The following is an 18,011-nucleotide window of genomic DNA, read 5'->3' as shown; positions in this document are numbered from 1 at the left end:
TGTTTGTTCAATGAATAGAACAGCTATCGCCAAGGGAGGGTCATTGGTATCTAACGTAACAATTATGACGTCATAATAATGATGACGTCAACAATCGGTTCACGGCATTCATGTATCGAAGTTGTTTCCTACTTACAAATAGATGTAAAGACAAATATGTCATTATTTTTCAGATATATGGCTTATTTGATTTTTTTCATCATTTACTGTTACTTATGCATCCCTGTCCCCACTGCACTGATGATTTTCTTATATACAGTAACCTCACCTTAACTTCCGTTTCGATATAACTGTAGCACAATTGGGCCATGGCACTTCCGTTGACTAGGTCGCTCAATCGGTTAGAGCAATGTCAATACAAAATGATGCTCAGCTCTCGAATACCCGGTCTAGCCTTACTATTTTTCACTCATCGGACCCTTTTGTTTATTGTATTTTGTTTAGTTCATCTTTATCATTTATCAAACAAGTCTCGCAAGGTATCGTTTTTTTCGGAATTTATTTTTCAAAGCTACAGTCAGACCGTATAAAACAGTTTCCAACGATTTAATTGGCAACGGTACAGGGATCCTAAACATCAAATTGCATCCGTGACTTTTTTATCTGAACCAATGGAGACAGAAACATACAAAAAAAAAATGCATTGACTCATGTACCAACAAGACATCCACAGCTGCGGTTATAATTTCTAGGCTTGGATGTATATATAAGATATAATAAGTGTTCCCTCACTTGATAAACAAAGTTGCCCAAGGCAGGTCACATAGGGCATATTTCTTTAACCCTTTCAATAAAACTAAACTAAACTAAAGTTCTGATTTTTGTACGCGTGCCTCCGTGTAAATTTTAGCCAGGTTTGAATACACCAGTTCATCATTGTAGCTTTCGAAGGCATAGTCTTGATTATTTTTCTCAGGATAAGCATGGAGGACATGCACTGCGTGTTCAATGGCCTTTTTTACGCTAACAGCATCTTTATCCTCGAATAGTTTTGGTAATGTTTCCTAACGGAGGAGAAACGCTCGCCAGCAATCATGTTCTAATGTCGTCTGACAGATCGCGTTCCAATCTAACTGCGCATGTGCTAGGACAGGTTCCGGGGAATTTCCATACAGGCTATATTTAGAAATCGATATTAACCGGATAATCAGTCTACATGAGTTTTTGAGGACTGGTCACGTGTATAGGATCCGACCAATGTGATTGCGAGAAATGTTCATGCATATAATAAAATTCAGTATGACCTGATGTGAACCGCTCGTATTATTTTTGTCTATAATTAAGGAGATATGACAGTTTGGCTAGGGACAGGAATACCAAACACCTCCTATTATTCTTTTGGCTACGATCACAAATACACAAGAACAAGACAAAATAAGGTCATTCAGCTTTGACGCACTTATGTTCCAACATCTTTCATGTCGTTCTTCTATCAGACAGATACCTCATATCATTTGTAATGGTGACAGATACACCGAAATGATAATAAAATGTTGGCTATTGACAACATATCTAGCAGTTCACATCAGTTTGATTGGAACCAAGAATACCAAACATGTCTTATTATTTTGGCTGCAGACACGTTTACATGAAGATTCTATGAACAGAAGACCAGTTCACGTAACTAAGGCTTGGGGTACAAAGGAAACAGTTTGACACAAATACAAGAAACATCAATTTGGTTAGGGACACCAAATAGTTAATCATTTTAACTATGTACCCTAATACAAGAAAGTTCTATGAACATAAATTTAAAATAAACAATCTACATAAATCTGCTAGGGACACCCAATAGTTATTGATTTAGGCTATGAACATAAATACAAAAAAAATCGTTTCATAAACAAACTTAACATTAACATCAGTTGGTCATTTTGTCTATGGACAGAAATTCAAAAACATTCTATTGACACAAACAAATAATTCAGGTTAATTTGGTTAGGGACACCAACAGTTGGTCATTTTGTCTATGGACAGAAATTCAAAAACATGCTATTGACACAAACAAATAAGTCAGGTTAATCTGGTTAGGGACACCAACAGTTGGTCATTTTGTCTATGGACAGAAATTCAAAAACATTCTATTGACACAAACAAATAAGTCAGGTTAATCTGGTTAGGGACACCAACAGTTGGTCATTTTGTGTATGGACAGAAATTCAAAAACATGCTATTGACACAAACAAATAAGTCAGGTTAATTTGGTTAGGGACACCAACAGTTGGTCATTTTTTCTCCCTCGGTTAACATCGTTTTGGCTAGGGACAAAAATACAAAACAGTTCATATCATTTTGGCTAGAGAACATATCCGATACTCCAAGGGTTATACTCACTTACGCTCTCTGCAACCCTGGAATATGACATAGCAAAATTGAAGACACACGGCTAGCTATTTGAATGGTCTTCTGAACAATCGCATGGCTGATACCGATCTTTTGGAGACCACAAAGTCGCGACACCCGACTTCAAAGCCAGTCAATTTTTACCGTTCTGCTGCCGCGCTGTTTTTTATGTACATCAAAGAAACAACCTATTCTACTTTGTATCATTCGCCAGAGGGCGTGTATAGAACCTTCAATTGTGTTATGATATATGTCAGGTGTGCAGAGGACGTAAGCGAGAGTAGCCACTGTAGTATAGTGAATGGCCAGGACACAAATATTAGAAATATCTAGAGACACACGACCAAACGGTTCACATTTTTTTGGCAAAAGAAACGAATATAAAACAGTTCACATAACCTTGGCTAGGGACATAAGTAAAGAACAATTCACATAATTTTAGCTAGGCACACATATACCTGAATATTTTAGGAACACCAAAAACAAACAGTTCACATTCCTTTGGCACCAGCAACATTTACCAACGCGCTCACACAACTCTGATTTTTAGATATTGTTTTGCATTTTGTTGTCTACCAAAACATATACCAAACTGATCAAACAAATCATTAAAGACACAATCGTTTTCTTTTCAGTTGGAAATGGAAATATTGCACATACATGGTTTAACACCAATCGTGTTATTGTTTATCAATGAGTTTTCAGTAAAGGTCAAAGGTCTAATATTGCACGCGCCCTGAATTAACAAACAACATCAAAGTTTTACATCCTTCACAGTTATTTCCTGGGCTGGGACTCCCACACTTCGATGGAAATCCAATTCCCCTGCTGAGGACTTCCGGTTGTGTCCTAGGAGTCGTATCGTTTCGTCCGATTTTCCGTATAGTCTTTTACAGTAGAGCCACATCATGTTGATCAGGATTACAAACAGTGCCAGACTAATCCACTGCAATTCAAGATCAAACAGACTTATTATCACGTCCTTTCATATAGGAAACTAGTTTGATTTGGTTTGGTTTAGTATTGTTTAACGTCCTATCAACAGCTATGGTCATTTAAGGACGGTCTCCCTGTTGTGCATGATGCATGCGTGTAGTGTATGTGTGTTATGGGAGGCTGCGATATGTTCGTGTTTGTCTCCTTGTGATAGTGCTACCTCACTGAAACATACTGCCGAAGACACCCAGCAGGACACCCCATCCCGTCACATTATACTGATAACGGGCAAACCAGTCGTCCAACTCCTAAATTACTGAGCGTTAAGCAGGAGTAGAAACTACCATTTTTACAGACTCTGGTATGTCTCGGCCAGGGGGCAGAACCCAAAGCCTTCCTCACAGGCCAAAAGTGAGGCATTGTCAAGGGAGACATTAGGAAGAAAAAAGTTGTTTAGAAAGAAGAGAAAATATAAGATCCCAAATTTAGTCGCCTGTTACGATTATGCAATGGGGGCAGAAGGTACAATTCGTACGCCCTACCTGCAGGGACCATATAAGAACCATATAATCCCGTAACGTAACATCTCGCTCCAGTGTCAAACCTTCTAAAACTTGCATAAAATTAATCTGACAATCACTCAACAATCAATAATACATTGTTATCCTTGTACCTTATTGCTTAATTATCACAATGGCGATTTTCTATGCCGAATTTTTACAACTTTATTTATTGGTATACGTATCACAATGAAAATGTAGGTGTCTAACTGTTATATATTACACCGACTCGTTGAATTATCACAGTGAAGTTCCATGTGCCGAAATGTTGCAATTCGACCTATGTATCATTGTCAGAATGAAGATATTGGTGCCGAACTGTAACAATCGTACCTAGTTTTTGTAAACTTCTAACGATAGATATATCATTGCCGTACTGTTGGACTTATAAGACTTTATTGAGATTTAAATGCCGAACTGTTTTACTTTTACCTATTGATATATTTGGAAACAAATGAAGATCGCGATGTAAGAGTTATAGCTACCTGTATAACTGTCGACATCAAGACGTTTGTACCGAAGTGTCTTATCTGTACTTACCTGTACTATTGTCACCATGAAAGTCTCCGTCCCGAACTCGTACCACTTATCATCTGCATCATCCTCGTCCTGAATCAAGTCCACTACCCACCACACCAAGATGACAAATGCCTCTATAGGGGCGATAATCCTGGAAGACAACACCCAAATATCAGAAATATACACTGTCAGCTTCAATCTGAGTTTAGGTTTCCGTTCCTTCTGCCATGCTATGTTTACTTTTGATTTGTTTCGCTTTTTTAGGGTTTCGTATCCTCAGAACGACTGAGATCATTTGAAGACGTGTTCCTACCGAAAGGGGTAACTTAAGGATCCCTTTAACGGGCCAGTTCTTTGAAATGTCATACCCTGTATACAGTAGCTAGATACTCCGTGACGTCACAACGTGACAACGGTCTAGCTACTAGGTTAAGCTTGTTTCTATTTTGTTTAACGTCCTATTAACAAATAAAATGTGTACATGTGTGAAATGTGTGTGTGTATGTGTGCTGGATGCAGGGTATGCTGGTGTATTAGCCTCCTTGCGATAGCGCGGATCTAGTGCCGATAAGAGAGTGATACGTGTAATACTTAATAACAACCATAAATGATGTTAAAATATTTAATAGTTTAAGCTTTCAGATGTTGAACTGCAGGAAAAGATAGCGGAAAAGACCATGATTCGAACAAAAGACCCTTTTCAATCAAGAACGGCGTTCTGAAAACTAAAGCACAGTTTCCGTTTTACTTAAGAATTTGCAAAGTAGTTTGAACCTAGTCCATTTCAACTACATTGATAGTATCAAGAGATTCGTATACAGGCTTTGACACTTATGCAATACCTGAACCCGAGGCTCCTAAAAAATCTTGGGATGGGCCTGTTGATGTTCGGTCCTTCGGTGGCCTTCTGGGCCCAATCTTTTTGGTTATTGTATGCCTGATGCTTCGAAACATCGAAATATCAGCAACATTTTCTGGCATTGCAGATAAGAAGCCTAATCATGTCGTCAGGGGAGAATATATTTAGTATAATATTTTAAACAAACTACTACATATTTCACACATTGAAGATTAATATGAAATAGATCAGAATCGACCATATACCTTGTCATAGCAAAATTGAAGGCACGTTGCTAGATGTTTGATCGGTCTCAGGTAAAATAAATGACCAATCGCTAGGCTGATTCTACTCCTTTGGAGAATACAAAGGTGCGACGCCCATTTCCCAAGCCAGTCAATGTTACCGATACTCTAACGCGTGATTAGTTTTGTGTACACCAAAGGACCAAGCAAGTGTCCTTCGTCGCCTCCGATTTAGTCATGACATAGTCCAGGGGTACCGAGAGCGTAAGTGAGCTTAAACCCTGAAGTCTCGAGGATGATATGTTCCAGGTTTTAAAACCTTCTGAGACATGCCCCCGTACCTTCTTTACCTAGCATTTGCATTTACAGCGCTCATCCTTCCGCTTTCCTGATGAGGTCCAGATAATGTTCATCAGGACCCCATGATTTTAAGAGCTCCGCCATTTTTTTTCACGTGAACAGATCAGGCCCCCTTGTTCATGAAACGTTCTCACGCTCAAGCATGGATTATGTGTTAAAGCCAAATTTCTTGATCTGGTTATAAATCATTAAAAAAATCTTATTTTGGCAACAATTTGGACAAAAACTGAAGAGACTTAAAGCTGACTACTGTTTTTAATGTTTACAATTGATGCGTTTTGATCGTTTGATATGATTTTAGGGATTGACAATAAATCTGGTTTGAGCACAGAATCCATGTTTGAGCATGAGAACGGGCTCTGTTGTCTCCCACCGTACTTAAGTTAGTGTCTAATCCCGGTATACTTACAGGACGATCCATTTCCAGAAGCTCGGGAGTTTCCAGTCATCAGTCCCATAGTTATTGAACATATCCAGTCGGAACTTGTTTAAACCGTACTTGACGACAAGGAACTGGAGCATAAGTCCGTTAATGAGTAGAGCAAAGGCCCACACAAAGTCCTAAACAGAACCAAAAATAAGGTTGTTTTAAAGGGAAACCATTATACGATTAAGGATACGATGAGGTCAAAGCGGAAACCAGGACAGGATTAGGTTTAGACCAAAGGTATCATTAGTTCTTAGCAGTAACCGGAATAGTATCTGATACAAATAGAAACACCGATAAGATAATGTTTTGGAGAGAGAGAAAAAAAGAACAAGTCAACAAAGAAAAACGGACAGAGAAATATCGATACCTGATTGGTCAATATGTTGATGTCGACTGCTGACATCACACCTACGCCAAAGAGCAACAATACCGTACCGGGCATACCAAACTTCCGAGGCACTACAACAAAAAAAGATATCGAGAGGTTCCGGACGGTCGTTAATTCACTCAAGCACATTATTTTCTCTCATACAACACAAACAGTAAATTCAGAGATGACCAAAAGAGCAAATTAATCCGTTATCCACCTATTTTCCTTTCACAGAATGTGATGGGGAAATGAGGAACTTTATTTTCACTCCCGCCCAACAGTTGATTTTAAAGTTTTTACGTTTTTTCTAAGATCCTACATCTTCTTCATGCTCTCTTCTTTCTTTCCACTCTTGTCAAAAGATATAATATTGTAACAGAAAAGGGAGAAGTACACTATCACCGGGACTCAAACCCGTGACTCCAAGCTTAACTGTCTCCTAATAAGAAAATTCCCTCTATAGCGAGGACCTAGAAAGCGACCGTTATTATAATTTGCCACCCCAATCCCCAATTTTAAACCCGGGTTCTGCTTACTCCCTGTCACCAAAGGTAGGGCCACGGACACTTTTGTAACAGGAAGGAGAATTGTCGAACCCAGCCGATCCCCTCCGGGATGTATGTACTGTGCAAGAAAGTAGGTTAGGAGTAGGACCTCGAATACATCATTATTGAAGTTTTGATCTATTCTGAACATCCAATAATTACAGAACGTCTCTTTAGGTCTACGGTATAGAAGTAACAATACAGACTTCCTGATTTATAGCAGCAAAATCAATTTTAACATGAAATATGTTTCCATTTGAGGTGTAATTGTACTTACGCCCAAAATCTTCAAGTGTATGACAAACTAGCTCCATATTTGATATAAGGGAGGTAACTCCCGCACACGACAGACAAAAGAAGAAGAGAATGGCGAGAACTCGTCCAAACGTTCCCAATGTTGAAAACAGGACAGGAATCCTGTAACATAACGTTAATAATTAAAAGTCAATATATGAATATATATCATTGTTTATTAACTGTGCATGTTGTTCTTTAGTGTACGAATTTAAGGACGGTTCCGGACGCTATTTTTTTCTGGCATGACTAAAGCTTTGTTAAATAATAATAAAGATAAAATAAACAAAATATAATCAAAAACAGTGTTATGAATGTCAAACAAAAATGTTCAACGGAAGTGGCTTGATGTAACTACCCCATAGTTATATCCACACGGATGTAAAGGGGGGTGGAGATAATGTACAGTGCAGTGTGACAGGGATCATTAATGCAATAATTTAGTTGAAACTGTTTGGCAAATCTATATTGTACTGGCGACAACTTGACTTCTCATACCCAGAATTTACACAAGAGATAACTATTACGCCTCAAAACTGGTAAATTTAGAAAACAAAAGATGATTTCCAAATGGGAAAAAAAAATGAAAAAATATCGAACAAATGTTACTATAATTTCCAATATTTCAGCCTCCTAGTCTTCTAAAGGTCGAAAGTCAACGACGTGCGACTGGTTCAAGTAACGTACTTTTTGCCTCTTCAGACTTTTCTGTACTTTACTTGAAAGAATCATTGACTTTCGCCCAGAAAGAAGGCCAGGTACGGAAAAATTTGGACTAAGAGTGACATTTGTTCTATATTTTGGTATATTAAGGCTTTCTTTATAATTCCTTGATATTAGATAGGGAAAAAATCGTTTGTCCAAAAAAGGTTGATTTTGGTAGACTTTATTCTGTCATAACATAGATACCCATAGTTGTGAAAACAAAAATCTGTTGCTACTAATTTTATGTTAAGCTTGACGACCGACAGAACTATAATCAGAAATATTATATAAATAATAAGTAGTGTTCACCATAAAACTAAGTGCCCGTTCGTAAGACTTCTTTGAAACCCAAAGGCTCCGCTCTCGGTATGCAAATGACCTCTATTCCCTTAAAATATGTCACAACAAAATTTAAAGCTTTGTATGTGTCACCTTATGGATGATACAAGAAAAACTAATTTGATCATTTTTTATGTACATCAAAAGAATCGCGCAGCACCGTAACGGTAGAACTGACACCAGCATTGAGCCGTGGCCCGTATTCATGAACCCTTTCTCATGCTAAGAGCATGAAGTTTGTACTCAAGCCGAATTTGTTGTTCGCGTTATAAATTAATTAAACAAATCTTATCTTGTCAATAATTTGGAAAAACATTGAGGAGACTTAAAGCCAAAAACTGTTTTGATCGTTTGACATTTCATGAATACGGGACCTCCTGTTGCGTCTTTGTAACCTTCAAAGACACATTTCATACTAACGTTTGGTCAGTTAATTTAACTGCAATCCTTCCATATCGTCGGAACAGGACATCTGGAATATTCCATGGCAAAATCGAAGGCAACTGATTAGCTGTTGGATTGATTTCAGGTGAAAACAATTACCAGTCAAACTAGTATATTTGTATCATCAACAAGGTGGCGCTTTTTTTAACAGCCCACCGACAATGTAAGTCATTAAGGGCCACAAGGTGGGGCTTACACAGCCTTCGATTTTGTCACGACATAGTCCACGGGCGCTGAAAACATAGGTGAGCGTAACCCCTGGGATTTCGAAAATGATTACAAGAGTTGAGAGAGACTATGCGTATCGAATCTGCGGAACCCTTGTGTAATAATGTCGAGTCTTTATCCATTACGACAGAAATAAATTCGGTTTGAGACAGGCCTGTATGTTTATCTGCACAGGCCCTGATCATGGATATTACACAGGTGCATACTGACGCTGTATCAGGGGCGTTTCTAGGATATTTGAAAGAGGGGTGTAGAAACAAATCTTTCGCCGAGCGGAGCGAGGGAAAAAAATTGGACCTGTTTTTTGCTAAAAAACATAAAATAATTGTGAAATGCACTAATGTAACGGATTTTTTTAAAAAGGGGGGGGGGGGCGTACGCCTATTACGCCCTCACCTGGAAACGCCCCTGTGTATCATAAGGCACTGTCAGCCTAGGCCCTGATTATGGATATAACACAGGGGTATACTGACCCTGTACTCTGTTAATGTATCATAAGGCACCATAGCCATGAAGCAATAAATATGAAGATGTTAAAACTACATACAGAGTCTGTTATTTATTTTGATTAAACTATTTTGATTACGGCTTTAACAGAACACATTGGACATCGAAGATGTTAGTAAGAATATGACAACTTCCGTACCATATAAAGGTGAGACCAGTACTAGCAGGGCCGCTAGTCTTAAGGATCGTCACGATGTCATTCCTCCCAATAGACGGACGGCTGGTGATTAGGGTTGAAAACACGGTAGAGAATATCAACATCCCGCATACCAGGCTGTGGAATAAACATTTATAATTGACATTATAATACTCCTACATACAATATATATATATATATATGTACCAGACTGGAATAAGTATTTATACATGGCAGCCCGTACAGGTTCGTTATCGGGAAGAGGGGATAGACCTGTTGTATCCCCCCACTACATGATCGTACGGAGCAATTTATTTGGAACACCTTGTAGAATGTTTTTCAGCATAGAAGGCCATGGAGAAACTGTTGTATCTTTTGTCCCCTTTACAACACGTGGAACATTTATTTTTACTTTTCCCCGTAAATTCTTTCCTTTCAGCTGTGTTTCCCAAGGCACCCATCTGTATATGACCCTGGCCCTGGTTATTACAAGGATTTTAGACCCCGATAAAACAAACATATCAAGCTTTGGCATAACATTTTAAACATAAAAGATTATCTGTGTACTGCATAGGACTCCGCAGCTGTCTCTATTACACCGCTCCATTATGTAAAATTGTTATCTCATTTGTTACCATACATGAATAATGTATAGGTCGCAGAGCAAATGCAATCGGGAACCGTCGGCATTTGTTCCGTAATGCGGCGTTCACACAATGCCGATTATGGCTCCCGTTTGAGATCAGACAGCGTTACGACACGAAAAGCGGAAAAGTCGGATTACTATCCTCAATGATCTGGAATGTCCTATCATTGTCTGAACGCAGTCGCATACGTTCGTAACAGAGTCCTACGGATAGGGATGGTTCGGAGAGGTCGGCCAATCACTCCCGACGCGTCCCGTAACATTCGGGAAACTCAGCGATTGAGAGCAAATATAAAACTTCCCAAAGGAAGTAACTCTAAGACAGAGCAACTCCTTTAGGTTGCTTCATCATCTATATAGATGTAGAAGGTAGAATACTCAATAGTGGGGAAAGAACAATTTGTAAGTGGAACTCTTTTTCGCGTTGGCAACTGATGCGTTGGTACCCTTTACATTGTGCCTCAAGACTTCCATATATTTATATTTGTATTACCTGACAACGTTATTTGTTGCTGGAATCAGAGTGGCGTACTTGACAATAGCATGATCACGTGTCATGAACGAGGAGTACGGGATCATAAGCCCCATCCCGGCACCTGTATCAAACGCATTCTGGCTGATAGCGTCCACCCATAGACGAGGCTTTCCGAGTGACTCTTGAAATGAAAAGAAAGTTCCGAATGTTAGTCTTACAAATCCAATAAGCCATGCCCTGTGCTCTCTATCCATCCTGTAGTTGTAATATATTTCATTTGACAATTTTCTTTTTAATGTCTTCTCGCAAACATTCTCGAAATTCCAGGGGTTACGCTCGTTTACGTTCTCTGCGCCCCCTGAAATATGTCATGACAAAACTGAAGGTTCAGTCGAATTAAGTCTAATTTGATCCTTTGATGTACACCAAAAGCATTGTGAGGCAGTTTAGCGGTAAGATAGAAGTCGAGTGTCTCTCCTTTATAATGCTACATGTATAAGCCTAGTGATTGGTCAGGTTTTTTTAAATGAAACAAATGAAATCGCTGCTTTCGTGACTTCAATTTTGTCATGACATATTCGACGGGAACGTAAGAGAGCGTAACACCTGGAGTATCGAGGATGCCTCGCTAATTGATGCGATAAATAGGCAACATTTAAAGGGCTGCTGTATATATACGTCATTACTCTAAATGTTTTACTAATGTTGGTTATATCAATAGAAGCGGATCATGCATACCAAGTCAATCTGGAACGGATGTCCAGTGTTTTGTAATTACAATTCAGACATGTTTTCTTACCCCAATCCGGAGTGAAGAGAAACTTAATTCCGTAGTCCGCATACTCTCTCGTCAGGGACCAAACAAACGTAAACATGATTATCAGCAACAGCACCGGGACTAACACCATGTTGACTTTCTCAAACGTTTTGACGCCCTTGATTACAGCAAATCCTGCTGTCAGCAAAGCCAGTGCGTGGGTCAGGATTGGCCAATAACTTTCCTGTAAATTAGCATTCAGTGTGTCAATTTAGACAAAAATCGTGTAAAAATTGTATCAACTATATTTCGTTGTAGAAGCTCATGTTTTGTTTCGACAGAGCCGGTTTAAGATCGTTTTAGAGTACTTCCGTTGTAAGTATAGCATTTGACTCGTACAGTGATTAATGAATGCGAATATAAGCTGTTTTTGATTGGTTTACAAACTCACTTTCGGCAAAATACGAACTTGTTTTTAGATACGAAACGAAAAAACTCACTTTAGCAAAGTCATTGAATATTTCGGTACTGACAACGTCGTCATCCGGAAGTTCATTGGCAATGCAGTAAAAAACATAATAGAAACACCAGCCCAGGACAACAGAATAGTAACATCTGTAAGTAACAAACATTTATAAACATCAGCACAGGACTACAGAATAGTAACATATGTAAGTAACAAACATTTACAAACATCAGCCCAGGACAACAGAATAGTTACATCTGTAAGTAACAAACATTTATAAACACCAGTCCGGGACAACAGAATAGTAACATGTGTAAGCAACAAACATTTATAAACATCAGCCCAGGACAACAGAATAGTAACATCTGTAAGTAACAAACATTTATAAACACTAGCCCAGGACAACAGAATAGTAACATCTGTAAGTACCAAATAGTTATAAACTATAAACACCAGTCCGAGACTACAGAATAGTAACATCTGTAAGTAGCAAACATTTATAAACACCATCCCAGGACAACAGAATAGTAACTTCTGTAAGTAGCAAACATTTATAAACACCAGCCCAGGACCACAGAATAGTAACATCTGTAAGTAACAAATAGTTATAAACATCAGCCCAGGACAACAGAATAATAACATCTGTAAGTAACAAACATTTATAAACGCTAGCCCAGGACAACAGAATAGTAACATCTGTAAGTAACCAATAGTTATAAACTATAAACACCAGTCCGGGACTACAGAATAGTAACATCTGTAAGTAACAAACATTTAAAAACACCAGTCCGGGACTACAGAATAGTAACATCTGTAAGTAGCAAACATTTATAAACACCATCCCAGGACAACAGAATAGTAACATCTGTAAGTAGCAAACATTCAAAAACACCAGTCCGGGACTACAGAATAGTAACATCTGTAAGTAACAAACATATATAAACACCAGCCCAGGACAACAAAATAGTAACATCTGTAAGTAACAAACATTTATAAACCCCAGCCAATGACAACAGAATAGAAACATCTGTAAGTAACAAACATTTATAAACATCAGCACAGGACAACAGAATAGTAACATCTGTAAGTAGCAAACATTTATAAACACCAGCCCAGTACCACAGAATAGTAACATCTGTAAGTAACAAACATATATAAACACCAGCCCAGGACAACAAAATAGTAACATCTGTAAGTAACAAAAATTAATAAACCCCAGCCAATGACAACAGAATAGAAACATCTGTAAGTAACAAACATTTATAAACACCAGCCCAGGACCACAGAATAGTAACATCTGTAAGTATCAAACAATTATAAACACCAGCCCAGGACCACAGAATAGTAACATCTGTAAGTAACAAATAGTTATAAACACGAGCCCAGGACAAATAAATATTTAATATATGCATGTAAAATTTCGTTTACATATGATTACTGATCTCTGAACATTTTTTGCGAGTAATGTAAGCATACTATGATAGTATAGGTTTCATCGGCATATTTTTGTCTACTTTTAACTGTTTTGGTCGTACAAGCATTTATTGGAAAATTAGCATATGTTTTAAACTTTGGAATTTAATGAAAGTAACAGTAACCTATTAATGGCACATTGCTCGTTTTGTGTGAGAGATGATATTTGTCGCAGATCTTATATCTTGTATCTAGATGAACACACGAATCGTCAAATTTCGTTAAGATATGTTTAACGGTCAAAAAAAGAAATATGAGTCGGGAAACATTTCATAAGAATCGGGAGATCTACAACCAAAATAATAAATTCAAAAAGGTTCCCTTCGTTTTGTAACGTGCTTGCGCCATCCATCCACCCACTGACTTTGCTCGATGCTGCTTAGATTGAAAGCGGGTCCCCGGGTCATGCCATATCGCTGGAAAAACTAGCCTGCCAGTAAGGCAGTATTTTCCTTTTATTCCCATAGTGGTTAAAGTTTTAAAGTGAAAATAGCTATACTTACGATATGAGAAATGTCACCATCGATATCCATGCGCCACACCAAGCGGCCTTATCACCGAGCAGCTCGCGGAAGGATCCGATGATAGCCTTCTTTGTGTAGCGTCCAGTTCCATACTCAATAATGAGCATAGGACTGGACCACAGGAATAAGAATATCATCCACACTATCAGGAATACTAGACCGCCTGGAAGGACAGGAATCAGGACAGCTGTTTTAGACATCGTTTTAAATGGTTCACAGAGTTTATTTAAGGAACGAACGAAAGTAGGAAAGGTGGGGATGAGGAGGATGTGTGGACTTTGTGCATAAATGAGCGAAACCGTTTTCGAGAAAAAGGCATGCGTAGTTATAATTGAAATATATCATATTGATCAAATGATTCACAAGAATCGGACAACACGTTTTTACAGCTTATAACAGTCCTCTCCATAAGACAACAAAATAAATATGTACATAAGTTTCTTATAACATTATTTTTTATAACACTATTAATTTAACTGATAGAAGCAGGTACTGGCAGCAGGTTGGTGTTTTTTTCTCTGGGTACTCCGGTTTTCCTCCACCACCAAAACCTGGTACGTCCTTAAATGACCGAAGCTGTTAATAGGACGTAAAACCGAAACAAACAAACAAACAAACAGAAGATGGTGACTGAACGGCAGGGAGTTGAAAGAAGGGTAAAGTTTTGGTAGTGAATGAAGAAAGTGGATCAGTCACTGCTGAGTAGTTAGGTTATCCAGCAGACGAAACGGTAGTTAATGGAGGTAACTTTATCTTGGAAAAAAACAAAGTGCAGTGTAGTCTCGTTCAACCAGTCTCTTGTTGTCTGCGCAAGCTACAAGTGACAAAGCGTCTGATTGAACGAGACTAAAAGCAGTGAGACATGGATCCTTAAGGTATCCCTGTACCACTACACTGCAGTTTTTCCTATCAAATGATTTCGATTGGGGTATATAACTGTAGCACAGTTTGGCCAGGACACTTCCATTGATCAGGTAACTCATGATCAGTCAGACAGAGCGACAGTATCACAATCTGTGTCAAGTGTTCAAATCCCGGTCAGAACACTTGTTTTTGATATTATTTTGTTTATTTCATCTTCCATTTTTTCATAAAAGTCTCGTAAGTTATTATTTTCTTTACAGAAATAAATGTCAATGCTATAGTCATGTTAGATAAGCAGTGGTTATACATGTATATAGTTTTGACAGTGGTACGAACACCCTTAACACATATAATTTATAAATACTTGTGTGGTATACAAATACTAGCATAATAGTCTAGTTTTATAAGCTATCATCTAATACTACTTATCTTTGATAACGTTATGTATGACTTTGTTTATGCCTCGTTTGCCTGTTATATAGGCCTCCTGTGATGTTTGTTAATGTACCCATTTTTGTAACTAGGCGGACTATAAGTATCTGTATGCTGTGTATACAGTGTAAATGTACCTTTTATTTATGTAATCAATTCTGTCGCACGAATACAATACGTATGCAGTGTTGATGCTTCTGTTTTAATATACGATTTTTCTTATTTTGCATTTCAGCTGATCCTGTATCTACCAAATCAGTTATGAAAAAAATATTGTGCTTGGATGCTGTTTTCAAATACTTCGATAACCATTGACCATCGATATTTGAGTGATTTTCCGAAATGTGTTGAGTATCTACAATCAAATTCAACACGAAGATTATTTTATGTATCGCGTGTGCAGTTAAATCACCATGGCGACCATTCATTTTAATTTTTGGCTAGCTGAAAGCACGTCAAAGCGCGGTTAATTTTTTACAATAAAATCTACCACGTCATATGTAATAACTATCATATATGTGTGTTTAAAGTTTTTGTTGTTTATTCGTAATTTAGATTTATCAATTATGGACTTATGTTATTATGTTTGGTTATATAAACCACAGAAAGTGATATTAACCGAGACGGTTGATTGATAATTGAAGATGAAGGGGAAATGTGTGTCATGTAATAGTTAAACATATTTACCTTCATTTTCACTGTTGTTGGCGACAATTCTTGGAAAGCGCCATATGTTTCCAGTTCCTACCACACAACCAAGACAGGAACAGATCAGACCTAACTTCGAACTGAAGTGTGGCGCACCACTCTCTTCCTTCTCCTGACAAACGAACAATATTTATTAATTTTATTTAAGGAGATATCTCAATAAAATAATTGGGATATCTTACAATAGAGATATCTCAAATAATCCTTACTGTATGTGATATCCCTATTAACTTCATTTAAAGATATCATTATGATATTTTAAGACAACTTTAATTATGTTAAAGATATCTTGTTTCTCTTCGAGATACAATGCATCTATATTATAATTATAGATATATCCATTACAATTTAGATATCTCTGTCATAATTAAAAAATCTCTATTATAGTTCCTTTTACAATTAAAGATATCTCTATTACAATTAAGGATATCTCCGTTACAATTTAAGATTATATCTTCTACAATTAAAGATATATATATTACAATTAAATTTATCTCTATTACAATTAAAGATAGCTATATTACGATTGAATATATCTCTGTTTCAATCAAATATATCTCTATAGCAATTAAAGATTTATATATAACAATTGAATATATCTCTGTTTCAATCAAATATATCTATATTACAATTAAATATATCTATATTACAATTGAATATATCTTTGTTTCAATCAAATATATCTCTATTACAATGAAAGATAATTCCATTACAATTAAAAACATCTCCAGTACCATTAACGGTATCTCCATTACAATTAAATATCTCTATTACAATTAAAGATAGCTCTTGTTTTATTTCTAAATATCACTTTTTCCTCTGAAGATATATTAAAAGTTATCTATAATACTCTGTTTGTACAATGTTTGATATATTATGTCGGCTTGTCAAAGTTATTTTATCCACGAATGTTAACAGCTTTTAGTTCGGGAATGAAACAATACGTGCTATGACTTTATGACCACGTCAATACGTATAAAGATACTGTCCCACGTGTTCAAGATATCTTTTGCAAGGGTACAGAAAGGACAAAAAAGCCTCGGATGCGAACCAAGGACAAGGCCTGATTTCTATAGGGGCTTTCTACCCAAGATTGTTTTTCTCTGCTAGTATAACAATATAATGTACTCCTAAGATGACGCGATAAAAAAACTGCCCGACAACACGGGTTTTCGCCGGGTACTCCGGTTTCCTCCCACATTAAGACACCCCGGGCCAACAAGAGTGATTAATGTAATTGATATACCTTGTTTCATAATTGTTGTGAAATAAATAAAGTTTATATTTATATAAAAAAAAGACTGATAGTCAATAAAAACACATGGAAATGTTCGCATTGTGACTTTAAACTGTGCCGACAAATACATATAGATCTTACGTTAAATGGTAACCAAATATTTACTAATGGCAGAGGTGAAGGAAACTCACTGTGGGCTATATTTAGAAAGTCAAATTAACCAGAAAACCTGCTCCAACGTCATTACACCAAACAGGCTATGTTTAATTTCCTTGAGACCTGCATGGCTCTTTAAGTGTAAATGGAGCCATTGGTCAAAAGGTTATTATTATTATTATTATTTCTTTATTTCCTCCAAATTGAAGAGTTACAAAAATATACAGTGTAGTCAAAATACAAATCAAATATTATTAATTGATTCTTACATGCACATAAATACATCTGTTAACTACAGAGATGAAGAGAGAAGTTAATGAAACTTGAATTAGTTTAGTAAATACAGAAAGAACAGCAAATCATACAAAATAATTAGAATGCCTGGGAATCCTGAGGTTTCCAAGGGTTGGGGAAAGCCCTACCAACAAGGTCTTCTCAGGCTTACCCACACATAAACACACACAAAATAAGAGA

The 18,011-nt window shown here is 37.2% G+C and overlaps 1 protein-coding gene across 1 annotated transcript in view; it reads right to left on the bottom strand.

Annotated features, from left to right (window-relative positions):
• Window positions 1–2,104: 2,104 nt before the first annotated feature.
• The window catches only part of LOC110465744 (uncharacterized sodium-dependent transporter YocR-like), a 17,019-nt gene continuing 1,112 nt past the window's right edge, over window positions 2,105–18,011 (bottom strand). The window contains exons 2-12 of the mRNA XM_021521777.1: window positions 16,124–16,256; window positions 14,120–14,303; window positions 12,178–12,292; window positions 11,720–11,921; window positions 10,939–11,101; window positions 9,803–9,937; window positions 7,424–7,563; window positions 6,599–6,690; window positions 6,211–6,362; window positions 4,380–4,509; window positions 2,105–3,289 (exon numbers count right to left, since the gene is read on the bottom strand). Coding sequence (XP_021377452.1) covers window positions 3,098–3,289; window positions 4,380–4,509; window positions 6,211–6,362; window positions 6,599–6,690; window positions 7,424–7,563; window positions 9,803–9,937; window positions 10,939–11,101; window positions 11,720–11,921; window positions 12,178–12,292; window positions 14,120–14,303; window positions 16,124–16,256 — 1,638 coding nt within the window. The 3' untranslated portion in view covers window positions 2,105–3,097. The remainder of the gene's footprint in view (window positions 3,290–4,379; window positions 4,510–6,210; window positions 6,363–6,598; window positions 6,691–7,423; window positions 7,564–9,802; window positions 9,938–10,938; window positions 11,102–11,719; window positions 11,922–12,177; window positions 12,293–14,119; window positions 14,304–16,123; window positions 16,257–18,011) is intronic.

The sequence above is a fragment of the Mizuhopecten yessoensis genome, unplaced genomic scaffold (genome assembly GCF_002113885.1).
Source record: "Mizuhopecten yessoensis strain PY_sf001 unplaced genomic scaffold, ASM211388v2 scaffold11101, whole genome shotgun sequence".
Lineage (NCBI taxonomy): Eukaryota > Metazoa > Mollusca > Bivalvia > Pectinida > Pectinidae > Mizuhopecten > Mizuhopecten yessoensis.
Note: the sequence above shows the minus strand (reverse complement) of the source record. Positions and strands in the feature narration are given on the sequence as shown.